A 26,511-nucleotide genomic window follows, 5' to 3' on the forward strand; every position below is an offset into this window, starting at 1 on the left:
GCTTGTTTTCCAGGAAACCTTTTAAAGATGCCCGCTGCATCGAGAGCCGCGCACTAGCAGATCCATCCACAGCAGACAGGAAGACTTGGGCCGTGCCAGAGCCAGCTCGTCTTGCCAACAGGAACAAACCCAAGTTATTCTCGGATGCATTTTTCTCTTCCCTGGTAAGCAGGGTGCGGCGACCAACCTGGTGCATCGAGCAAGGGCCTGCCAGACCTGGGTCACAAAACCTCCCCCTGGGAGAGGTGCGTCCCGCCCCTCGCTCCCACCCCGCCACCGGCCGCGGCGCAGCGGCTCCCCAGCGCCCGGACCCTCCTCGCCTTGCGGGGCGGGCGGCACCGCGGCGGCGGCGGCTCCTCCCTCCCGGCCCGTCGGCAGGCGGGGCCGGGCGGCCGCCCGCCCCCTGCGCCCGGCCCGGAGCCTGGCGGCGGCTGTGGCGGTGGCGGCGACGGCTGGGTCCCTCCTCGGCAGCAGCCATGAAGTCGCTGTGCCTCGTCACCGTGGGGGTCCTGGCCATGACGCTGCTCATCGCCAGCATCTCCTTGCTGGTAGCACACGTCTTCCAGACAGTGGTGGACCTGCAGGTGAAGCAGGTGAGAGCACGGCCTGATTCCCGCCCCAATTCCTCCTGACCGGTTTATTCCCTCAAAATAACCCTGGGAGGAGAGGGAGGGAAGGGAGGGGGCTGGTGGGTGTCGTTGTCTGGCTCCCTCCTTGCACCAGCTGTGGTTGGGCGAGGGCAGGAGCATCTCTGGGCAGTGAGCCCCCCCTGCCCTGCACCACCGGGCTATGCTGGGGCTCAGGATGGAGCTCAGGCTGCACTGGGCCTGGGCTGGGTAAAAATTGAGTAAATATGGGTAAAAATCAGTTCTTTTGAGGCAGCTTTACTGGCTGTGGGGCAGCAGCTGTAGTGAGGAGCCCTCTCCAGAGCAGCGGCACGAGGTGAGCAGGGAACACCTAAAGCACCCCTCCTGTTCTGCCGTCCCTACCATAGATTTCTTGCAGCTTTCATACAGTACCTTGTTCTGCTGCTCCATTTACTGCTGCCTCTGGAGCACAGCCAGAGGTGCTATGGGCTGAAACACGTGGTAGGTTCCCAGGCTGGGTGATGACAGCGAGGCATTTCACCCTGTGGTTAAAGGGTGCTTGTACCACACTTGAGCGACACCCATCTGGGCATTGTTATGAATGCAGAGCCCTTCACTGCTCGTGGTCTGCCTAAGCTTTTGTTCCTCTCTCATACTGGCTCTTTGCTTTTATCTGGTGGTCTTGTGAGAAGGGTCAACTGTGTTAGTGTTAGTAACTCCCTTAAAATACCTGTGAAGCATGTAAATGAACAATTATTTATCTGCCTAGTCTGAGGAATATCGTTCTCTCTGTTATTCTGATGGAGAAACCAAGACTGCTAACAAATGAAGGGATTTGACCAGTGCTATTGTCTAACTGGTGACCAAAGTCTGCTGATCCCCTGTGATGCCCTAACCAATGTACTATTCTTTTCTTTCGGGTATTGACAGGGACTGTTTCCTAACATAGAAGCTGTATTGTCCTAACTTAAATCAGGTTTAGCGAGTGCAATTTTAGGTTGGCAGTCAGCTTAAAGCAAGTTGTGGCACTATGAAGTGTGCCTGTAAACTTCAGGGGATAGCCAAAAAAAAAGGCTACCATAGGGTAAGCTGTCCTGCAGCCTGCCAGTGTGTCAGCTGCTCTTCAGGAACTGCTCATATAGCTACTCCTCCAGTGTTTGTTCTCAGGTGTGTGCCTCTGCCATGCTGGATAATGGGTATAGTTAATAGATAATAATCCATTACCCTCTGCTGTAGCATGGGTAATGGATGGTTTATCCTGAAGTCATTTGATCGTCAGCCCATACCTTTTCTAGGCAGTCTGAAAGCCAGGCATGAAGTGATGTGAGTGTTAATGTATGCAAAATTGTATGCAAACCAAGCCAAATCGGCACAGCTTTGTATAGGCATGCGCAGTTCCCTCTCCCAGATCTTGGGTCTCTTTGGAAGGGAGTGTGTCATCCTCTGCATCACAGCAGAAGTTCTAGTTTCAAGTCTATTTCGTGCTCTTACCAAAAGAGCAGTGGGGTAAAAAAAATGGTTTGGCGGGAGGGTGTAGGACTGTTAGGAATTAAGCGTGATCCTCCTTATGCGTATTATCTCTTAGCTACATGCTCCTTACCCTTAATGGTTGATTATGTAAGAGTAAGTTGGTATTCACTCAGCAGGGCTTTCAGTAATGCAGGATAAAGTTTCCAGAGCTCAGTCTTTTCCTGCTTACCGCTCTTCAGCTCGTGCTAGCATACATCTGGATTGCACAGAATCAAGTGTCATGGTCCCTGCACTAGCCACTGACTCCCTCGTGGCCTTCTCCAGAAGCCACACACACTAACTGGGGAAGTACCTCTTTCAGCCCCAAAGCAGTGTGCTCCCAGTCACTCCGCTGATTCGGCTGCTTTCCACACATGCTTTATCCCACGTGAGCTTTTTCTCATTTGTGCGTAGTCTAGAAAGTTGCTGTCTCTTGTGTAACCATGTATGCAGCTTAGAAAATCTTGTGCAAATAGACAAATCTCAATTTGCCTTTGAAATGTGGCAAGACTCGAGCTTTTCCAGCTCTCTCTGCAGTCCAGGGCATTGGACATGACATGTTATCTCTGCGCTCTGGCCCTTCTTAGCATCCTCAACCTCTCTGTCATTGGAGAAGTTGCAGAAGGGGCAAGAGGTTGCCCTCATGACAGGTAGTTCGTGTTCCTTTGAGGGCTTTCCAGCAGTCCTGAAGCAGAGCTGACTTGCAGTGAAGAGCTGCCTTTGCAGTCTCAACTACAGCTGAAATGGAAGACCGCGTTTTGGAGCAGCTGAAGCACCTGTGTCCAAACACAGGACCTGTGAACCACTGAGGATGGGTAGGGTGTTTGTGTGCTGCATCCTTTCAAGCCAAAGGCAGGGTTCTTGGATACAGAGGGAATGTGGGAAGAGTGGGGAATCCAGCCCCGTGTCAGACTTCACATCCCCTTGAAAATCAGCAGGCAGATGTGTAGTGACAAGGACAGTAGGAGCACCTTTCCTGGAAGGCATTCAAATCTTGCCAACTTATTCTCTGTCTTATTTGCCAGTCTTACTGGCTTTTTGTGAATTAGAGTGCCATGCCAGATCAGATGTCTAACTTCACAGAATTATAGAATCACAGAATGGTTTGGATTGGAAGGGACCTTAAAGATCATCTAGTCCAAGCTCCCTGCCATGGGCAGGGATGCCTTCCACCAGACCAGGTTGCTCAAAGCCCCATCCAACCTGGCCTTGAACACTTCCAGGGATGGGGCATCCACAGCTTCTCTGGGCAACCTGTTCCAGTGCCTCACCACCTTCATAGTGGTGAAGAATTTCTTCCTTCTATCTAATCTAAATCTACCCTCTTTCAGTTTAAAGCCATTACCCCTTGTTCTATCACTACATGCCCTTGTAAAAAGTCCCTCTCCGGCTTTCTCGTAGGCCCCCTTCAGGTACTGGAAGGCTGCTATAAGGTCTCCCCGGAGCCTTCTCTTCTCCAGGCTGAACAACCCCAACTCTCTCAGCTTGTCTTCATAGAAGAGGTGCTCCAGCCCTCTGATCATCTTTTTGGCAATCCTCTGGACTCGCTGCAACAGGTCCCTGTCCTTCTTATATTGGGAGCCCCAGAGCTGAAGGCAGTACTCCAGGTGGGGTCTCAGGAGAGCGGAGTAGAGAGGGAGGTCACGCTTCTTTTGATGCAGCCCAGGAGACGGTTGGCTTTCTGGGCTGCAAGCGCACATTGCCAGGTCATGCTGGGCTTCTCATCAACCAACACCCCCAAGTCCTTCTCCTCAGGGCTGCTCTCAGTCCCTTCTCCACCCAGCCTGTATTTGTGGTTGGGATTGCCCTGACCCAGGTGCAGGACGTTGCACTTGGCCTTGTTGAACTTCATGATGTTTGCACAGGCCCACCTCTCAAGCCTGTCAAGGTCCCTCTGGGTGGCATCCCTTTCCTCCAGCATGTCGACTGCACCACACAGCTTGGTGTCATCGGCAAACTTGCTGAGGGTGCACCCGATCCCACTGTCCATGTCGCCGACAAAGCTGTTAAACAGTGCCGGTCCCAATACCGACCCCGGAGGAACACCACTGGTCTCCACTTGGACATCGAGCCATTGACCGCAACTCTTTGAGTGCGACCATCCAGCCAATTCCTTATCCACCGAGTGGGTAACTTGTCCAATATCTGTTCGTTGTCAGGGGCTAGCACCTGAAACTCCATCGAATAAGGGCAAAAAAACTGTAATGAACATGAATAAATTAGCTGCTCACAGGAGAAAGGCCTTCCTAGCTGCTAGTGGTGTTTGCCTTATGCTGTATGTTGGTTATATGGTTATGTATTTTATTGCCATAAGCATGCAGTTTATGAATATAACAACCTTTGATCTATGCACCTAATTCCACACTTGGGCCATCGGTCCTTTACCTCAAGTGTTTTCTTTATGCCCCATACCTTACACTGATAATTGCAGAAAACGCTTAGTCTTGTAACCCCTGGAAATTTCACTGGGCTTTTGTTGCCAGCCATCTCTAGAGCCGGATTGTCTGGAGTGTTTAGGACCCAAAAGGACAGGGAAGGTATTTTGTCCCTTGATTTAGTTTATGTATTGATCTTTTGTTGTTGTTGTTGTTTAATGTGAAATACTAGAGCTCTCACCACAGTTTAGAGTGGAGGCTTAGATGAAGGATCAGTTGAGATGCTCCTTTTGAGCAGACCATTCCCAAGGTGCAGGGTCAGAGAAGTCTGCTCATGTTGGTCTGAAAGCTTACCCTGTCACGTGTCTTAAAAGTTGCAATTAAATTCTGTCATAGATGAACACATAAAACTATGTCTTGGAATTAGAACATTTTGTAGTTCCAGGGAAAAAAAATGAAATTTAATTTTCTGTGTAGGTTCCAAAAATGTTAAGTACCATTTCCCACCCCCACTATCACTGCCAGTAGCAGTTACATTTGGGAGGGGAAGCTCGCTTTTTTTTTGCTTTGTGTGAAGCATGGTCAAGACAAGGAAACACCAAAGAGTGAGACAGCTGCAAATTCAGGACTGGCATGGTAAGTAAAGTCAGTGGGAAGGATGCTTTGGTACACTTGAAATGAGTGTGGACTCCACTTGGAAAGGAGAACCCCTGCTGTGCTTCTGAGTGAAGACAGGAGATCATACTGTCCACTGGTTTTAGGTTGTGATCTTGCAGTAGGTACACCCTTGCATCTCTCTGAGACAGGATCTCTGAGTCTGAGGCCTCTCTAGGCTACTGCCTGCAGGCCTAGCGTCTGACTTGGGGTTTCTGAATACTTTAAGTTGTGTCTCTTGTTCTTGCATATAAATGTATCAAGAAGAAAGGTCTGATTCTCTGGCCTTACGCAGTACAGCAGCAATAACTACAGCGGAGCTGTATCTTTCACATATTTTAGATTAAAGAGCAGTCCTGTGATCTACTGCCTCACAGCCTGCCCAACCTGGTAGCGAACATGAGTTCTGACAAAAAACCAAGCAATCCCAGTCCTTTAACATCAGATCCTACTCTGGTGTAGAGCAAAGTCATCGGAGCTAAACTTGAATGCCATCAGCTGAGGGATGTGGACATACGTTTTGCTCAAAAGTACGTGCTCATATTTTTCTCTCAGGTCCAAGCTGTGTAATATCATGTGATAGACCCAAGCATCCCTGGTAACATTTGGTGAAAAATAGAAGAAGAGAGCTTACCATATTTTATTATTTGAGAGTTTCACAGGAGTCTATCTGAATCCAGCTCAGAAGTTTGTAAATCTGGGTTTACAACTGGGGCTGTCACTGTACAGGGCTATAAATAGACATGTCATTTCTGTGGGAGATCCAAACGGTGTCCTGCAGATCCAGGAAAAAAATCACCAGATGACTTTGTTTCATTACCCTTTTGCTCTGTAGCCCATCTCCCAGGGGATCACTTATGATTTCAAAATCCCAAGAGCCTGAATTTAAACCAACCTGCCAGAGAAAAGCTCCTTCATTTCCTTCTTATTAATGCTCTCTGTGTGTAATCTGGTGCATATGTGTATAAAGAGAGAGCGTGGTAGAAACCCATATTACATTTAGCGATGCTACATTGAGTTGAGGAGCTTCTTGTTTTCAGTCTAGCTCAGGAGAAGGGGACGGGGAACGTGGCCTCTCTGCACATCGTAAATGTGATCCCTCTGTCATAAAGGATAGACTGGAGCCTAAAACTGGAATGAATATGACCAAGGTGCACTTGTTTTTTTTAAACATTGCACATTTAGACTGAGTAATAATCTCTCATTTTAGTTGCCTCATATGAGAGATATTTCAGCAATAGATAGGTGCCCTGCATATGCTTAGTAGTTGTTAGGAAACGGTTTAAATTCCTAGATACGGATGGTTAAGGTCAAGACAGACAATAGTTACTCTGTTTATCAGTGTCAAGCTTATACTCATTGTGTTTCATGCACGTGAGAGATGTGAGCTTTATACAGCTTAGGAAGGGAGCAGACATCAGTAGTTCACTATGCCACCACCTCTGAAATAATGGACTTTGTAATGTGGTTTTTTGCATATGGAGGAAAGCTGTCACAGTCCTCTGTAGGTGTCTTACATACATTGCTGTCTTGCTCCCAGCCCTTTATGGTGGCACCATGGAAATAGTATGCCTGATTTGGGGAGATTTTGTGTTCCTGATCCTACAAACCAACTTCAGGAGGGCTCCGTCTGAATACAAGGATGAGCCTCCTTGGCATAGATCGCAAGAAAACAGAATCAAAAGCATTGGGCTGTGTAGGAGATGGTACATGTGAGGTGCTGGTAGTTCCAAAGAAAAGCACAAAGCTCCTGAAGCATGTCTAAAGTATATTATTTTTTGTGTTGTGCACAGAATACGTGGCTTGAAATTCTCAGCGGAAAGCAGTCTGCAACTGCGAAGCGCTACCAGCTGGGTTGGCTTTCATTGCTATTCAACAATACTGCTGCCATTCCAAGCTCCTGCCAATAAGTTTTTCTTTGAAACAGTCTTCTCTTTATCTAATCATTCAAAATTAAAATCTACATGGAGAGAAAACAGCTCCTTAAGTGGGAAGGCCAAGAATGAGTCCTGAGGCAACTGTGGCTGATAAAGTTAAGACCCCATAAACAGTAACCAAGAAATGGCAGCTGTCCAGTCTTCCCTGCTTTTGAGCTTGCACTTACAGTATTTGATTTGTTTTCTCAGAAGAATAAAAAGAGCAAGTGTTGATGAGACCCATTTAATTGCAAATTATTCCCCCCCTCCCCTTCTTCCATCTACAGGTGATACGGTTTTCAAAGATATAGTTTTCTTTGTGCTTATTCCTGAAAATTCCACTCTGCAAGCCAAATTTCTCTTTACTACCACAGTAGCAGTAGCAGTGTTATAACTATATGAAAAGCCTAGATTTTGGTGGTGGTGGTGGTTATGCTTTTATAATTGGGGTGAATTTTATCTAAAGCGGAATGGTAATAAAATGAGGGGTTGAGACCTATGTTATATGTTTCTAATGGAGCTATACACAGGTATGGTTGTGACTTTCCTTATAACACGTATATGCTAGTAGGTAAAGGAATTACTGATTCATTACTTAAGTGCTTCTGTCATAAAATAATGATTTAGAGCTTTTCTTTTGTCGGTCCACGTTTTATTCGTTAAAAAATGGACTGACAGTCCATGGGTCTGGAGATGCATGCACTCCCATTGCTGTAGGAAAGTAATTAAAGACAGAGGGTGAAGAATCTTTGCCCTATTCAGAGATATCAGAAAGGCACGAATCCCAGTATGCCTACATGAAAGAAATTTCTGTCACTTGCAGGTTTTCCTCACAGGCCACTGAAAAACAGAGTCTAATTGCTTTGGAGACAGAATCTCTCAGCTGTACTGGGATCTGACATTCTTAGGCAAAGAAATAATAAACACAAGGAATCTAAGCTCTTTTTCTGGCCTTGTTACTCCTAAGAGGTCTCTCTTAGGACCTCTTGGCCTCCCACTGTTGAGTTCCACTTTTAGCTCTGATGTTGGCATGTTTCCTGGTATCTTACACCAGGTTAGGCTTTTGCTGACACAGGAAATGCAACAGGATCACTGTGTAATAGCTGGTAAGTCTTCATTCTGAAAAATGTCAGGCAGAAGTGTTTGTGGGAAGAAGTGGAACAACAAACCCAACAAACCTGTGCCCCTAGCCTGCGAGCCATTGTAGCTGGGTCTGATCTTGTTGATATTTAGTGAGATGCTTCAAAGTAAAACATATCTATAAATATTTGTAGAATTGGGGTCTCGAATCCTATTGCCTGTGCTTGTTCCAACAGCATAGAATTCCTCTCTTTCCTAGAAATATCATACAGCGTCTATCATTAACAGGTAATCTGTCTTTCTGTTGTTTCAGGGAACAGTATTGAAAAATGGCACGGAAACCTTTGAAGCCTGGGAGGATCCTCCTCCACCAGTCTACATGCAGTTCTACTTTTTTAATGTGACAAATCCTTTAGAAGTGCTTCAAGGCGATACTCCTCTTGTAGAGGAAATAGGGCCGTACACCTACCGGTAGGACCATTTCACTATTTTCACATTTCACTAAACCCGTTGTGTGTGAGGAAGCCAAAAAGTGGGATCCAGAATGCTTGGGATCCCATTGTAGGAGAAAATCTAGCTGTTAATGTGTGAGTAAAAGTTTATCCAAGGGAGCATGGTCATACACCACCCAGATAGTACAACTAGACTGACACTTGGAGAGCCTGCAATCAGTTTCAGATTAAGCCAGTGACTTCTATCAGATTTTGGGCAAGATTTTGCTTGTGTGCTGCTGTTCCTCAGCTGCTGAACACAGAGGAAGTTGTTTGCATCCTGGCCTGCTGTCTTATGACAGAAAAAACAGTGACTGACTGGGTGATGTTTTGAGAGTGTGGGGAGTGGAGTGTTGCATAAAAGTGTGATTCATGTGTTCACTCAGAAATTACTTCCTAGCTGAAGTTGCACAGTTCAAGTCAGTAAAAATGTGGCCAGAAAACCAGTTAGAGAGTGGTACTACAGGGATCTTCCTCAGCCAACCCTCACTATAAAACCTACTTAGATTCAAACATATCTACCATTTTTACAGACAGCGAGACTTACTAAGGCCACGTGAAGTGTTGGAGCTTATCCAGCTTCTTGAACTCTCCTTCTGTGTGGTATGGCTACACACTGAACAGTCTGAGTCTGCTGCATGTGGAGAGATCTTAAAGTCACCTTACAAATGAGTTTTCCTTTAGAGCTTCATTCTGCTCTGCTGCATGCAGTAGTGTAAACCAGGAGCAGTCCTGTGGCAGGAAGCGTTATGGTCTTTGAAGTTATGGAGGTATGAAAACCATGGCGAAAAGGCTGATTTCTTATTGTCGGTCTCACTTCTGGTCACACACGCTTGTTCAGACCGGGCACCGGCTGAATACCAGAAGGAGTTGTCTTTACCTAAGCTGCAAAATGATCGGAATCTGGTTGTTAGTATTTGAAAAAAATACTATAGAATAAAAGGGAGAGCCTTTGTGGTAGCCTTGGCCTCTACAGTATGTCTTGCCTTTCTCTTTCTTTCCTCCCACACCTCAGCTTTGCTTCACCCTCCGACATCAGTCTTTTCCCCTATCTCCTCTGTATTTCAGTACTGTGTCAGTTTAGCCTGTTGGCAAACTACATGTGGTACTTTGGCAAAATACCTTGTATTAGGTAAACTAGTAGAGCTGGAGAAAAGATACATAAGCTTTCAAGTTCCCAAGCTTTTCTTCAGCTCTCTGTAGTATAATGCTGATAATTAGTCAGCAGTGCATTCTCTGTCAGGAAGATAAATAGGGCCAGCTCTAGGTGTAATAGAGCTACATGAAATTGCATAGGTCCATGCTTTTCTGCACCCTGGTACTCAGTCCCTTTTGCTAGCTTCTTTTTTTCCCTTTCGTTAGCTCCAAGTGTCGTCTTGGTGTCACCACACAGCACGGTTTGTGAAGCTGCACCTTATCCATGAAAGAGTTCAGTGGGATGGACAGGCCTGGTGGTGTAGCTGGCTGGGTTGGTCTGTACCCGAGGGGAGGCCTAGCCTGAACTGCTGGTTTGTGGCTTGCTGGGAGAGCCTTCCCCTGCAACGCGCGCCACGGGCTGGCTGTGAGCGCGTCGGGCGACGCAGGCTCTCCCTGAGTTGTTTATTGCAGTGCGAGGGAGGGAGGCTGCGTGTTCCAGCGCTGCGTGTTTCAGTTACTTCTGGCTTGTTTGGTTAGCCTGATTTTGACATGTCTGAACAGGAATTGATTCTACTGTGCTCTATCTGATAGAAGAAAGAGGAAAGTTAGAAAGTGGAGTGCTCTTTTCCAGCAGATTCTTTAATCCTTGCCTAGCTGTCACTGCTGTACCAGGCTGTGAGCGGTGGGTGGGGGAAGAGAGGAATGTGGGAGGAGAGGGAGAGGGGAGGGATGTTGCAGACATACTGCGTGCTCAAGCCAGAGAATAAATACCAAGTTTGTCTCACAGGCCCCATGTAGCAGAGCGTTAAAGACTCATTTAGGTTTAGCATGTGGCAGAACACCTAAAATGCCCTAACATGAAGTGCATGGCTCAGTGTTTTTATAAAACAGGGTATTGAGGAGAAAGGCTGGAAGTGAACTCACCCAGACAAGCAGAGGAAATAATCTAATGAGTCACAGAGGAGGTAGGACAGCTAAATAGAATCTTTTCCTGCATTTTCTTCCTGCAATTCATAGTTTTGACCAACATACATTGTAAACCCAGTTAGCGCAGAGGTTGATTCTGTAACAAAAATGTAGTCGTGCTTGTGTTTTTAAATCCTGGAAGTTGAATTTGCAGCATATGAAATAATTCATTATAAAGTGCAAGCCGCTTAGCTGCCCAAGCCTGCTGAGTCCCAAAGAACACTTGAATATTGTGTGGTCTTGCACACATTTACAGCTTTTTGTCTTTAACATCTGAGACTTTCCTGCTCGTCTCACTAATCAGGGAGTATTATTTTCCTGTCTGGCCCTTTTAGAGTTGGAGAGGCTTCTCAGGTTAACTCTGGCCTATTTTAGGGAAAGCTCTTCACAACTGTCCATTCCCATCCCCTCAGTTCAAGCCCTAGGTTATAAAATAGATAGCTGTACAAGAGGCTCTTGCCAAATCAAGCTGGAAGTGTTGCCAGACCAAAATGTTACTAGCTGGTAGGGATGCTGAAGAGTGGTAGATACGCTGTTTGTGTAAGGAAGATGGGAAATGGTTGGTTTCTAACAAGAGTAGTTTCACAGGCCTTTCCAGTTTGCTTTAAATTTGAAAGACTGAACCAGAGTAATACAGCCTGTCATGAAGCTGCGTTGATGGATCTAGTGCAGCCAGGGTAGGATCTCGTATCTGAAATGAATGAAAAACATCATAGCACAGGGTCTTGCAGAATAATTCACCTCCATGTCTTGGGACTTAAAATTTACACAGGAAGCAAAGCAATGTAAAAGCCAACAAATTCTTGAGTGAATGTAGACTTAATGAAATACAGTGCATGTCACTTCATGTGTATGCCAACAGGATCATGCCATAAGCAGACAACCTGCCCTTTCCCTTTTTGGCTTTGCTGAAGACACATGTATAGCTCATTTTAAGCCTGAGCCAGCCAGTTCTGCAGAATTGTATGTTTCTTGTTTGTAAAATGGTAGTGGCAATGGACTGAATTATGGTTATGACATGTGTTTCAGGGTAATTAAGATCTGACTTCCTCATCAGGCCAGCAGGTAGCATTTGATGTTTCTTGCCAATTGCATTTGTTTGTCAGCAATCCTGGGTTTTATGCTACTTGTCTGAGTGCTTAGGCAGTAACAGAAGCAGCCTCCCAGGGCCTGAGTAGTTCACGGCAAAAACTCAGTTGAATTTCTGTCATGTCCAGGATTCCTGCCTGAGAATTAAAGAGAAGAGCTAAAATAAGGCTTGTTCTGTGGTTGTGTCACATGTAAGCCCAGAAGTCCTAGTGCAAAGTACTTGGAAGCCAGCAGAGAGATGCTACTAGGTTCTTAGGTCAGGTTAATGAGACTTACATGAAGCCTACATCTTGTTCTGCCTGGGAGTGAATTTTGCCTGCAGCAAAGAGGCAAAAGTTTCGTTTTCGAATTGTACTTCAAGGGCAGTCCCATATGTAGTGCCTCTAAATCCTTCTGTACTGTCTGAAATTGTTCTCTTTCCTTGGAGGTTTTTAAAGATGAGGCAAAAATAAAAAGTGCAATTAGCACGTGGGGTGGCATTTTTGGAAGCACCCTGTGAGGTCTCATTCAGCTTACACTGACACAAAAGGGAGTTCTGTTGCTGACAGCAGCAGTAGCCGAAATGAATCTACTCCTAATGAACTGAAAATCCCATCCTTTATGTGCTTAAAGCAGTAGAATAGCCATAAGTTAATTGCAATTAATGTTTTGTGTACTTGTTTAACCTGATTAGAGAACAAACTCTCTTGTTTTACAGAGAATACAGGCCAAGAGTGCATGTTCAGTTTTTGGACAACGGTACCAAAGTATCTGCTCTGAATCCAAAGACGTATGTATTTGAACCTCAGAAGTCAGTGGGAGACCCTGAAGTGGACCTGATTAGAACAGTTAATATTCCTGCAGTGGTGAGTTCTCTTTCATTTCTGCTGGGAAATCATCCTAACACACTTTATAACTAGCAGCTTGTTGCTTCATACCGTCTCTCCCTTTGTGGTAGATAAACATGATTGAAGAATGAGAGAGGCAGCTTATGTCCGGGGCAGATACTGCATTCAGTTTTGGTTTGGACTGTTGTGGGGTTTTTTTATTCTGTTCCTCCCTCACCATACGCCTCTGTATTGTTAGTGCCTCACTCTTGCACTGAGAGTTGACACACATTTCAGAGATGAGCAGAAATCAGGCTTGTTTGGTTTCCATGAGTAAGTGAAACTAGGGCATTAGTGATGTTAAATGCATAGGAGGAACTCTGACTTTTGAATGAGAAAGTTGGGAATGCTTGGGGTTGTTTTTGTCAAAATTGCAGAAATGGCCTCCAAGTCTGCATCTCAAACTGAAAAAAAAAAATTATAGCAGAGGAGTTTCAGATACAGCTGAATGAAAAGGTGCTCTCTGAATAAAATTGAAGTTAAAACATGCACCCCCAAACTGTGTTAGGTGAAAGTACTCTGCAAAGAAAGTCTCATTTTGGTGATCAGAGGCAGACCATTATTTTTGGTCTCATACAGGGATAGTATGAGAACAAGCAGATCTAAAGCTGTCATACCTTCCAAAGGAAGTTAGACTGTACTAAAATACTTGTTGGTTGTGTAACTAAGCCTTTACTCCCTGTACTAGTTTAACTGACTTCAGTTACAGGGTACATTCATTTCTATGTTTTCCCCAGCATTTCCAAAAATGTCTTGTCTGATTTCATGAATGAATACATAAATGCACTGTATATAGTAGTAGATAGGACTCAGCTTACTAAAAGTTGCAAACAATACAGTCACTGTATTTACAGTTCCTCCCAGGCATTTGAGTGGTGGTAAGTATTATCTCTTGTTCAGATTTTTAACTGTGATGTACTGTAACAGGCAGTACTAGAAGAACTACAGGTTGGTTCGCCCAAGGAATATTCCCTTCTTTTGTTTTTTGCTTTTTTAAAGACATGTTGTAAAATCACTGGTCAGCTAGAAAGGAAATAAATTTTGGTATTGTTTGCGTTTTGGAGAAATGGCTATCTTTTAAAAATAGCTTTTAATAATGTAAACAGTAACTTCGAAGGGTGAAATTCGAAGAATGTCTTCAGCTGTAATATACTTGTGAAATTCAGGCTGTTTAGAAAGCGGTTTTGCACATTTCACTTAAAATCCATTCCTAAGACTGTGGCAGTTAATGGCATGGAACTGAGCTGGTTGTGAGCCAGTGCCAGGCTGAACGGGAATCTGCAAGAGCACATCCCTGCGGGAGAAAAGCTGAAGAACCTGTTAGCCAGCACATCACTTGCCGCGAGTGGAAATAATGAAACTGAAAAGACAGTTGAAACATGTACAATGCTGAAATGTGTCTGTGTGTGTATGCAGCTGGTATTATTTATTCTACAGTAAATCTGACCATTGCTCCCTTATTCCAATCCCCTGGCAGACTGCGATGGAGTGGACCAGGTCAACCCCTCTTCAGTTTGCCACAGAAGTGCTGCTGCTTCTGTACCAAGAGTCCCTGTTTACAGTTCACACCGTTCATGAATTACTGTGGGGCTACAAAGACAGGCTCCTGTCAACCATTCATCTTTTGCATCCTGAGATCGATCCAGTATTTGGTTTCTTTAATAAGGTAACTGGTATGCAACACTTCCTGATGCTTTAGATGGGGAATGATGTCATTGCTACAGAGTTCGGAGTGTCATCGTCAGCCAGTTGAGAAGGATGCGCTTGGACTGAGGCCAGGAGGTGGGCTGCAGGGATAGCAAAAGGATGTTCCTTCTTCAGTTTGGCTGTGCCTAGGCACTGGCTGGTAGCACAGCTGTGAGTGTTTTATCTGACTTCCCTTTATCAGGTATGGATAAGCTTTCCAAGGGTGGATGTAAAGCACTCCACTATTGCCTGTGCTCACTTGAATAACATGGGCTTTGTGGGGCCGGTTGTGCAAACTACTAGAAAAATTTCCGGACCGATTTCCTTAGTAATTGATTGAAATTGCATGTTATTTCTGTGCTGGAGCCATTACTGGCTTCCACAGTGTTTCTGGTCGCACATCATTTTGGGCTGTGGGGACTCCTTGTTTCTTGGAGATCATCTGCAGCACTCAGGTTATTTTCTGTGGGTTTATTTTTTTTGCTAAGGGCTGTTTTTTTCAGTGGCAAATTTCAAAGGAAAAAAAGGCTAATCTAATGTTCTATTTCCTTCACTCGGGAGGTGTAAGAATCTAGCCCAGTCACTTCCACCTCATTTATATTCAAGGTGGAGTTTCATGAATTGCACTTACCTCAGGGGGAGTCCATCACTTCTAGGGTGGATTTGAAGTGATGACAGCTTAAACTCCTGGATCCCCTTGTAGTTATGAGCCAGGTGTTACAGAATGAGCGGAATGATTAAAAACTCATGTATGTGTTTGCAGATGAATGGAACCGATGATGGAGAATATGTTTTCCTAAGTGGGGAAACGAACTACCTTAATTTCTCAAGGATTGTGGAATGGAAAGGAAAAGAGTAAGTTTTTCAGTGTGGTGTGGCCTCTGTCGAAATCTGCCCTTTTTCACATTTTGGATGAACATAAGCATGTTTACAAAAAAAAGGTCCTTTTATTCTGAGGATGGCGGTAGCTCTTAGCAGCTGTAGCTTCAGACCAGCCCCCCAGTATTTTGGTATGTGTCATATAACTATGAAAGGAAGACAGAAAGGAAGCCCTTAGAGAGCAGACTGCTGTGAATACTCACCTCTGAACCCCTGACTGCCCCTTGGCAGAAGTGACCCTCTCTCCACTCCCTCCTCTAGGACACCCATCCCAGCCACCTGTGGGGACAGTATTCCCGCATCTACACAGCCAGTGTTCCCAGACACCACCCTTCCTTGCTGCTCTGTACCCAGAGCCAAGGCTGGGACATCTTGCGCCTGGGTATCTAACACTTCTTCAGCAGGCAGCGTGCGTTACAAAGAAGCCAAAGATGAACTACCTAAATCATCCTTCTCCATTGAACAAAACATCTACCAGCAATTACATACATGGGGCGAGCTCTTGCAGACGTAGTCTTGCTTGCCTGGCGCCAATTTAAAGAGACTACAGATGCAATTTAAACCCATTTTAATCCCCTTTTTTGTTAGCGGAGCTGAGGCAAGAGGACTTGGCACTGTACAGGTCTGATTCTCGTTTGCTTAGACCATGAGCTGGCATCACCTGACCACGGGTCAAAGATCTTTTAACCTTTACTCTCTTTGCTTCGTTTTCTTCAGGTCATTGAGCTGGTGGACAACAGAAACATGTAACATGATCAACGGAACAGATGGGACATCCTTTCACCCGCTGATTAGCAAAGATGAGAACATTTACATCTTTTCTTCTGATTTCTGCAGGTAAGGAGAAGAAGATGTCACTCTTAAAGCAGAGCATTTACGTCCATTTCTCTTGAGGTTTCATGTTAGGCTGGTGTTTTTTCTTCCTGTGATTTTATTTAACAGTATGAGTGTTCTGCATTTATTCATGGTATGAAGGATGAGAGAGTTATCCCAAAAAAACCCAATCTGCATCAAATTAAGGATGTGCTATTTCAAAATAAAGATAAAGTGACAGTTTGGAAGATGATTGGAAAGACAGACTGGACTGCCTTGCAAGACTAGTAATGAGGGGAACGGAAGGATTTATATGAATCTTGCCCGAAGCTCCTTTCCTCCAAAATCTTCCTCTGTGCCTTGCTTTTTTAGAGAACCCAGACTGCCCTCTTCAGAGATTCATGACTTGATGTAATGCCGTTTGAAATGCAACATGATGCAGAAAATCTTGGTGTTTCCTTCCTTATGTTCCACCTTGTCTCTTCCCTTGCCCATTTCCCTGTCTGTGGAGAACAAAACTGATCTGAAATTCTCTATTTAAATCAATACAGATGTGTGTTACTCTAAATTCAGGACTTGCCAAATTGTTCTGTCTTCCACAACTGTTTTCCTTTCCTTGTCCCTCTCAGTAGCATGTACCAGCACTGTCTCACACAACACGCAATAGCAACACGGGGACCAGAGTGAGACCCTGAAATGCAGAAGGCAGGCATCACTGTCCCTGCAGCAGCACAGTTGGCACAGGATCATCTATTTTGTGCAGCAGCAGAATGACGAGATGTGTATTTGCTGATCAAAAGCCTATTAAATTTAATACAGAAGATCATTGGAATGGACTTAAACCAAACCTCTAGCTTACTGTAAACTTAAGTTGATACACAGGCATCAGCAGAGAGACATCTGCAGCAGGTGTCAGTGTGTGCTCAAGACTAACAAACCTGTGTCTGGCTTTTCTTCCTTGCAGATCTTTTTACCTGGTGTATGACAGCTCGGGAACTGTTGCAGGCATCCCAGCCTACCGCTTTGTGCCCTCTGCTATGGTATTTGCCAACACGACGGTTAACCCAGACAATGCGGGATTCTGCGTGCCACCAGGAAACTGCCCTGGCACTGGTGTCCTGAATGTCAGCATCTGCAAGCAAGGTATGTTACCAGGCGGTGGAAGCAGACTGGAAGGACATCAGTGGGGAACATATTTTCCTTCCTGCCTGAAATATAAGAGGACAGTTTGGTGAGGCCTGCAGGGTTATGATTGTGCTCGGTGAAACTGGCCACCAACAAGTGATCGTTTGATTGTAAAATGCAGCAGTGACCTGACGAGATGTTCCTGTCAGATGCTGTCTGCTCCAGCAATGATTTAAATCAAGGAATCAGAAGAAAGTACCAGGATGCACACTGAACAGCTTGGGCATTTATCCTCTGCTCTTATCCAGGTAGCTGTCACATCTGAGTAGTCGAATGAAAAAGTGCAAAAGACCAGCATGCAAGCTTGAGACAAGAAGCCGTGCTGATGCTGCACAAGGGAAAATTTGCTTGTTCTGACGACAGAGAGTCAGAGCGTTGATTCTGTAGCTCCAGAATGGACTTTTCCTTTCACTGTAAATGGCACAGTGGGAAGAGTTTTGAGGTCCTCAAAGACTTCCTCAACTCCTGCTCTGCCTTTTTTAGGTGGTGACTTTCTATGTTTTCACATTCCAGGTGCTCCAATATTTCTATCAGCTCCACATTTTTACCAAGCAGATCAAAAGTTTATAGAGGACATAGAGGGCATGCATCCCAAAAAGGAATATCATGAGACATTTCTGGACATCAATCCTGTAAGTGCAGCCTTTTTTAAAGGGTTATATAGGTGAATCCAAGCACATGGGTTTAGGTCACCTTCTTGGATGCTGTGTATCGACATAGTCACACTGACCTCAGGGAAGCTTTACTAGTTTATGTGGGACTGATCTATTTGTATTTGCTTGTATAGAGCAAACTTTGCTGGATAGCAAGAATTACAATACTTTTCCCATTGTGCCTGTGCAATTAGAGATGCCATCAGACTGGTAATGATGAGATGAAGGGGTTAAAATATTTCTTAGAAGCAGTTGAGGCTACTTTTCCTGTTCACCCTGCCATCCCAACCATTTGGGTATTATCTTGGCTATGTTTTCCCCAGGTTGAAGAAGCTAGGTATGTGGACCAAGAGAGCAAATCAATAACGATTCAGTGGATGTTGGACTCAATTTAGATAGCATGGAATCATGAGAGGAGAGATACAGAAGCGTGGTGATTATGTCTTTCATGGAAGTTTACAGAATTGTTGGTATTCTCACCATGAAATGTCAGAAATAAAGGGAGCTCGCAGCTGATGGTCCATGGTTTTACACTTGTGGTTTAACCCTGGTAGGCAGCTAAGCACCATGCAGCCGCTCACTCCCTCCCTCCCAAGCGGGATGGGGGAGAGAATCAGAAGGGTAAAAGTGAGAAAACTCAGGTTGAGATAAAGACACTTGAATAAGTAAAAAAAAAAGGAAAAAAAAAAAACAAAGAGAAACAAAACCAAGAAAAACAAGTGATGCAAAAATCCCAGTTGGTCACCACCAGCCAGTCCTCAAGCAACAGCAGCCCTGGCAAACTTCCCCCCCCAGTTTTTCATCACTGAGCATGATGTCATATGGTATGGGATATCCCTTTGGCTGGTTTGGGTCAGCTGTCCTGGCTGTGTCCCCTCCCAGCTTCTTGCCCACCCCCAGCCTACTCGCTGGCAAGGCAGCGTGAGAAACAGAAAAGGCCTTAAGGCTGTGTAAGTGCTGTTTAGCAATAACTAAAACATCCGTGGCTTATCAACACTGTTTTCATCACAATTCCAAAACATAGCCTGATACCAGCTACTATGAAGAAAATTAATTCTATCCCAGGTAAAACCAGTACAACACTGATCTCTACATCCACACACAGGAACGTAGGTCAAGGGAAAGAGCAAAATCATGACCTGCCTAGTTTACAGAAGCAGAGTACTCTGACTCATCAAGCTGTTAAGTGTAGCTGAAGCAGGAGGAAATTGCATCATTCCTCTCTTAAGCAGATGCTGCTTGGTATCTGGTTTGGTGCCAGGTTCTTCCTGTTACCCTGCTCCTACTTACCCAGCTTTTTTGTACTGCTGTAAAATGAGCTCTGCGCCTCCCCCCTCTCACCCACTCTCCAGACTAAATTTTGCTACTTGAATGAGGAAGATATTCCTGTGCATCCAATTGCAACTCTTACTGTAGTGGTGGCGTTACTGTGAGAAGTGTTTCACGCTCATTATCTCTGTGGCCGTACACTCCCATTGACTGTGGTCAGTATCTGTTTTTCACCCTTTAGAAAGAAAGGTTTGTCTTGTGGCTGAGATTGCAGAGTCTCTGCAACAGCAGTCAGAAAGCAGAACAAACAGCTGTAGGGTGTTTCCAAAACTACAGCTGGATCTGGAAGAAAGGGGATCTCTCTGTAGCCGAAGTGTAAGTTTGCACAGCACAGCACAATGGCACCCTTATCTCTGTTGCAGCCTCTTCACATCTCCTTAATTAAGAGGCAGACTGGAATGTAGGTATATGAGTTACAAGAGTATCTTGGTGAAGGAAAATAAATAGTAACACTAAGTGGGTCTTGTCTTGCCTTGTCAAGTCCATACCAGTGTAAATATTAGGTTGTATTCCTATTATTTCACGTTTACTCTTTTTTTTTTTTGACACTGATGTCTTTTATTCCCCAGCTGACAGGGCTTGTTCTGCGAGCAGCCAAGCGGATGCAAATCAACGTTCATGTCAGAAAATTACCTGAATTTTTGTAAGTGTTCTGTGCTGCCAGGTGGATATCTCAGATCTGATTTGATATTCAAAATTAATTTTCTGCAGTCTTCAGATGGAATATTGGTTGGAGAGAGCGAATGAGAGAGAGAGAAATCCAGTCAAATCTCAATTACAAGTGGCAGTATCCTCTCTTCTCACAGGTCAAGTAGATTTTGCAGCTCCATCTGCAGAGCAAAGACAGTATTCAAGAAAACCAAGATATTATGGACAGGTTCCACGTGATGCTTGTGATGGCATGAGTCATATCACACTGGTTTGTTTGCTCAGAGAGGTCTGCCACAGTGGAGTGCAGCTAGAGCTCAGAGAGTGGCTACTCACTGCAGTGAGGACATGCCATCCTACTCTTCACAGCTTTTAGGAGACAAAAACATTGTAGTTACCATCATTTCTCAGCAGTGGTCATATGAAAACCAAATGAGAAGGCATGACCCCAGACAGGGCTGCCCATGCCTTTCCCCAGCAAGCACAAAAAGCAGACCAAGTGGTATGTCTCACAAGAGCAGGAAAATCCCATCCAAAACTCAGGAGGGAGAGCTCATTTGATCAGCTGGAGGGACATACCTTGCCTGTGACTACATTGGTATGATAAAGAGAAATCTTTGTACTGCAGCTTTGGCAGTCAGTACAACCCTGCAAATGGAACGCTGTACAGTCCCAAGTAACGTGTGAGTAAAATGCCCCATTTCTTCTTTGTTCCGAGGGGATTCTGCCTGGTTTTCTGGGTGTTCCAGATTGAAGGGGCTGTCCCCAAACTGCAGCTCAGTTGTGCAGAAATACTGTTCCCTTCATCTTGTGTCTTTCTGACATGTTGATTTACTCATCACCAATGCTGTGTGATAGCTATTCTTCCTGCTCAGCTTCTGAGCTGATGTTTATTGGCACAGCTTGGCTATATATTATAACTAAAAAATAAATATTTTATCTGCCCGATCCTCTTGGGGGAGTCAGTGGTGTTTCTTCAGAATAGCACCACCTTCTTTTCTAGTGCCCAGGAGCTGTTACATGAAAACAACTTATGAGTAAGCTGTTATTTCATGTGTGCCAAATGTTGGGGGTTTTTTGCTGCTATGCGCATGTTGCTTGGACAATAGTTTCTGTGTTTTACAAATATGAGTAACCTTCAACATCAGCTTAGCTTAGCATTCCTGCTGACTGGCACAGTCATTCAGTCAGTTATTAATGAGCCTCTTATGGATCCCTCTCTTTCCCCACCAAGTCCCAAAGTATGCCATTGCTCCCAAAACAGAATTTATTCTTCATCTTGGAGACTGAGATTGTTCTATTCCAGTAGGGAGGTGAAAATTGACAATAAAAAGGAGCAGCCCAAAGGTTTTTCAGGGACAGTTTCCTCATTCATTGTTCTACTCTAATCTGTCTTCAAAACCCTCAAGCTGAAAAGTTGCAAAATGATAATTTTTAATTTCTTTTTTTACACAGTGAAACAGGCAACATCCGAACGCTAATTTTCCCAGTGATGTACATAAACGAGGTAAGTATTTTTGTTATTTCTTTGCAGCATTGCGGTATGTTTATGCTTGCAAAAATACTGTCTTTGAGCTAACCAGAAAAGAAAATGCTGGTTCTATTGTTGTTTTATACGGTGATAGGTAGGAAGCTGTTGCTGTTTCTTAACTAACATCCTCCTGCTGCTTGATGACCATAGCATTAAGTTCAGCCCTGCAAAACACTCTCAGTCAGAAAGTCCTTTTAATTTCAAAGGTATTGGCCATGAGGAAAAGGGCTGCTCAGATGAGGAGGCAAGAGTTCACAAGATCACATCTTTTTTTTGAGGGGTTTTTTTTTTGTGAATATTCCTGGACTGTAGTTGGATCACTGAATTCGTTGGATTCGGGGAGGACTCTAGGGGACTAGTTTCAATGACGTACACCATTATTCCAGGCCTATATTATTCCATTCCTAACCTGAGAGTTAAAAACCACTACTTTCTTTTGAAATGCAGACTAGATGATCCTTCTGGCCACACGAGGAGAGCTAAGAATTCTTAGAGGGGAATTATATCAAGAAGCAATGAAGCAGGGGTGGAGAGTTGTGGGACTGTTGTTTCCCTACCCTTCACAAAAGTAAAGCAGTCTAATAGAAAGGAAGAACAGAAATAAATCTTTTTTTTCCTCTTCATCTCTCTCTGCTCCAGAGTGTTCTGATTGATGAAGCATCTGCCAGCAAACTCAAGCACGTCCTGCTGGAAGCCAGTGTTGTAACTGGAATCCCCTTCGTAATCATGGCTCTAGGAATTGTTTTTGGGGTTGTTTTTATTGTGCTCGTGTGCAGGTCCCGGGGAATAAGTGAAGAGGTAAGTAGCATTTGAATTTGACCTTGCTTACTGTACATCTGCCTGTATTTGATTTTCTTTTCGTTGATTTTACCTGTTCAGTGTCTTTCTGCACACAAATATTTTTATACGTTGTTTTTGTTTAAAATAACCTTTCTAGGGAAGGGAAGTTTTAATAGACTCAGAATAAATGCACCAAAACAAAGGAATGGAGCTAATATAAGAAACATGGTAAGACAGGTTGTATCTTCTGTGCCTAATTCCCTTGCCAACAGTAGTAAAAAAAAAATCAGCCTGTCTAGAGGACCCTGAAGGGAAAGATGCAAACGTCCACCATAGCTGATGGACAGATTTAGTCAGCGACAATCTGACAGTGTTCTCAGTAGAAACAATTGTGTTGTGCCAGTTGATTATTTTTCAGAATCATAATGCAAATTTATGACCAAAGAACAGATGAATTTTACATACAACAGCATGCAGAAGTTTTATCCAGACAGTATCTACATCTATTTATGAAAAGTTCTGTCACAAAATGACATGCTGGCATTAAGGTTGCTAGTCATGTTGAAAGCTGATGCCAAAATTCCACCCTAATAGGCAAGGCAGTCAGGTTCAGACAAGACAAACTGTGGATCCTTTGGTTAGAGAAATAGGCTGGGTACTCTAGTAGGCTGTTTTCTCCTTGTAGTTGCTGTGGTCTTAGCGTGGTCTTGCTTGTATGATGTTTCGTAAATACTTTCTAACCGTGTGAGAAAGCACCCTCACGCCTGCATCCAGAGCACCCAGCCACACTGTGCGTATGCTTTGTCTTAAGTCAGTGGGACCCATCTGGGTCAGTGGGTCCCACTAGCATCACATCTCCAGTGGGACTAGAGATGCGGTAGTAGTGGCAGCACTTGGGCGGTGAGGTCTGCAGCCTCCTTTCCTCAAGCAGCAGCTTTGAGCAGCTGATCTTTGGCTCTCATGGCTTCCTTCTTGATTTTCTCTCTGAGTACCCAGGAAGCGTTTCATGAGCAGATGCTCTCAGGACTGTACTTCACATTCCTTTACAAGAGAGATGGGTACTTTTTCCTTTGAGCTTTTGAGCCTGCCTGTGTTGTTGGCAGGCTCAACTAGAGAGTCAAAACTCTCCCATTGCCTGAGGCCCCTGTCCCAGGCATTTCTGCCCCACCCTACGTATAGCTTCATCCCAGCTCTCTTGGATGTTCTTGAACACTGCACAGGAATCAAAATGACAAAGGGACACCTAAATTCCATGTTTTCTCTACATTGCTTTTGTTGCTTCTCCTGCAAACAAAAGTAATCCAGCTAGTTACAGCTCTCCTTGTGATCCCCCTCCTGCCAGGGTGGTTATGGTCTTCCATCATCTGTAAGGTGCTACAGTGAGCCTGAGGTCCCTGCTCAAGCTGCCATCCACCCTCTGGCGCTTTTTTAGTGCAGTGCTGGTTCTCTTACAGGAAATTGTACTTAGAAGTAGGAGCCAAGAGCTTTTTCCTTTCCTGTCTGGAGTCTCAGCAATCCAGCTTCCCCACCGTGGAAGTTCTCTAATGTGCCACATTTAACTTTGCTGTGTTGCGATTTTTTTCTTTCAGAGTACTGAAGATGAAAGATCCCCACTCATCAGGACGTCTTAGTAGATTTTCTTTAACACGTGAGCTTGGAGAACAAACTATTAGAGCTGACCTAATACCAACTACCACTACCCAGCGTTGTCCACTATGGAGAAACGATCGTGTCAAGTATAACTTTTTGTGCTGTAGAGATGGAAAAGAATCTGCACTGTCAGCAAGGGAGGAGACTTTTCTTACCAGCTAAGTTACAACTCTAAACCTACATTTTAAAACTGCTTGAGATCCTGCTTTTTTCAGCCCTGCACTCTCTTTGTACCTGCACTGACAGCCATAGATGACCATAACCACTATATCAGCGAAAATAAAATGGCCTGATTCAATACAGGAACGACACAGGTAAAATTTGCAAATGGCCTTAGGAGTGTGGGCTGCGAAGTACCCTTCTAGAAACAGAGCAGGCTCCTGTATCGCCCAGGAAGAACGGACAATTTTGCTGTAGGCCTAGTATTGTCTTTTCTGTAAAGTATGGCACACTACTTATTACTGGTATGCACTGACTGTTTATTATTAATGTCATTGGTCCTTCCACAAAACTGATTTGTACAACGAATCCAAAACAGAGCGAAACTTTGTTAAGCATCTGTAGTTACTAGGTAAAAAGAAGCTGATGATTTGAAATGCTTTTCTGTACAGACCTCTTAACTGTTCTAACTCTGCACAGGATCCCATTGCATGTTAGCGATGCATTTATCCTTAACGTTTTTGGTTTTTTCTTCAGCGTAAAAAACAAAACACAACACAACATTGTTCCTGATGGTGGAGGGTACAAAAATGGTGTTCTTTTTTCTCTGGTATTTGTGTCACGGTTATCAGCTGTGTGGTTTAATGTGAATGCAGACTTGGCAGTTACATTTACTGTTTAGGATAAAAGCACACCTCTGTATTAAGGTATGTGTAGGGCCTTGAGAAGTCATAACACTTTTTTTACTTGTCAAGTGGAAACTTGTTTTAAAAATCACAGAAGTATTTTTTTCCCCAGTTAAAAGAATATTCTCATTGAGAAGTATTTCCATTAGATCTAGACAGTGAAACATATTTTAAAAATGTATTATTGTCTTCTAAATAGAGGTATTGGTTTTTGCATTGTTTTGGTTTGGGGTTTTTTTCCTAGCTGGTGATTTGTTCAACAGTTGTTCATCTGGAGCCAGTTCTGAGCAGGAAGTTTCATGGTGACTGCAATTATTTATTAGCTGTATTAGCTAAAAGCACCTGGCACAGCCCAGGGTCCTCACAGTATTGCAGTTGCAGCTTTGCCTCTTCCATGTGTTTGCCTCAGCAGAAGGCCAGAGCTGGTATCCTAAACCTCGGCCGAGGAGCAGGACTCCAGTCGGACATTCGCCTGCCTGCCTGTTGCCTTGAGAACTGCAAGCGTACGCCCAGGAAACCAGAAACTCATCACAACTTTCTACAGCGAGTCGTCTCAAAGGAGTTGTTCTGGAGAAACCTGTCTATTCGACGTCGTGGGCTGAAGCTGTCACCTCTTCTCCGTGGCCCGCCCCCCCCCCCCCCCCCAATGTTGCTTTCGGGGTGGCTAGGCTGAAAATAACACTCTGTGAAAACACCTTGGGACTTTCTTTGCTCTGCTTTTACCCAGATGCTGCTCTTCTTGCCACGTTCTGGATGCCAGATACGTTGCTGGAGTTACAGCCACCTCAGCGCTTTTGTGCTATTCATGTCCTTCCCTGGCCAGTTGCTGGAAAGAACCTGTCATGCAGGGAAAATCTAGTGGATTTTCTGTCCTAGCTGTCTCCCACGTCCCACAGTGGGGAAAGCCTGACCCCAAATTAATGGTGTCAGGAAGGGGACAAGGGAAAACTGCTGATTCCATTGTAAGGCAGATCCCCAGTAAGAATGGGGTCTTTCTGAGCCAGCGACCCTGCGGGTATGGAGAGACCCCCGGCTGTGTAGGACTGTAATGAGCCCGGTACAGCCCTGTAGATCTCTTTCTTGAGTCAATATACCCTGACTTTTGTTGGGGGTCGATGAGTCTCCGTCGGGCCTTGAGTTAAAGGAGCTGTATTGCTCTCCCGATAGAGCTCGCTCTAGTGTCCACCTGCAACGTGGGAATAGGCTCCCAGGCACTGTCTTCAGAGCCTGTGTCTGTGAGCAGGTAATTCGTCCTGCACGGCATAGGCCAGAGATGCCAACAGGCCTCCGCGCCTCTCTCGTGCCAGCCAGGTCCCTGAAAAGCACACTCTGCCTCGTCTGCGTCTTGTGCGGCAGCGTCCTCCGCGCACCGTAAGTCCTCCGTGAGGCTCCAGGCATTGCCCACAGCTTTCCAAGTTTCCTTCTCAATAAATAAGCCATCAGATCACTCTAACAAAACGGTAATGTTGCAGAGGGTAAAATCCCGCGAGGGCAGAGGAGCAGCAGGCACGTGCTTTGGCCGAAGTGGCTTCCCTTGGAATGGGGGCTGCGCCCCCTTACCCCTACCTGGGACTTGGCCCTTCAGAGCTGTTCTTCTGCTGAAGCTTTTTGGCTTTCTGAATCAGTGTTGCACTTTCTGTTTCTCTAACGTGACGCAGCGCTTTAAGCTGCACCTTTATTTTCTTTGCTCAGTCCCTGCAGTACCTACGTTCTGCAACCTCTTTCCGAGAAGGCTTTTCCCCGCGAGATTTTCTTCACTCTCTATTAAACCAGAAGCAGGACATTCTCTTCTCCTCATACAAGGGGACGATCTCTTCAGGCTTCTTATCCCTTTTTTTAACT

The 26,511-nt window shown here is 44.8% G+C and overlaps 1 protein-coding gene across 1 annotated transcript; it reads left to right on the forward strand.

Annotated features, from left to right (window-relative positions):
- Positions 1-388: 388 nt before the first annotated feature.
- Positions 389-26,491, forward strand: SCARB2 (scavenger receptor class B member 2). Its single transcript, XM_072861418.1, has 12 exons — positions 389-593; positions 8,435-8,592; positions 12,502-12,649; positions 14,148-14,336; positions 15,120-15,211; positions 15,953-16,072; positions 17,013-17,191; positions 17,747-17,865; positions 19,785-19,858; positions 21,319-21,370; positions 22,034-22,192; positions 23,764-26,491. The coding sequence occupies exons 1-12, from the start codon at positions 477-479 to the stop codon at positions 23,803-23,805; spliced, it is 1,449 nt and encodes a 482-aa protein (XP_072717519.1). The 5' UTR covers positions 389-476; the 3' UTR covers positions 23,806-26,491.
- The last annotated feature ends 20 nt before the right edge of the window (positions 26,492-26,511 follow it).

Source organism: Ciconia boyciana, chromosome 5 (assembly GCF_034638445.1).
Source record: "Ciconia boyciana chromosome 5, ASM3463844v1, whole genome shotgun sequence".
NCBI lineage: Eukaryota > Metazoa > Chordata > Aves > Ciconiiformes > Ciconiidae > Ciconia > Ciconia boyciana.

Excerpts from the sequence above, each read along its gene's own strand:
- SCARB2 (XM_072861418.1), top strand. The coding sequence starts at position 477 with ATGAAGTCGCTGTGCCTCGTCACCGTGGGGGTCCTGGCCATGACGCTG. Across the intron at positions 12,650-14,147 it reads CAGTTAATATTCCTGCAGTG|ACTGCGATGGAGTGGACCAG; the intron begins GTGAGTTCTCTT and ends ATCCCCTGGCAG. Across the intron at positions 16,073-17,012 it reads TTTTCTTCTGATTTCTGCAG|ATCTTTTTACCTGGTGTATG; the intron begins GTAAGGAGAAGA and ends TCTTCCTTGCAG.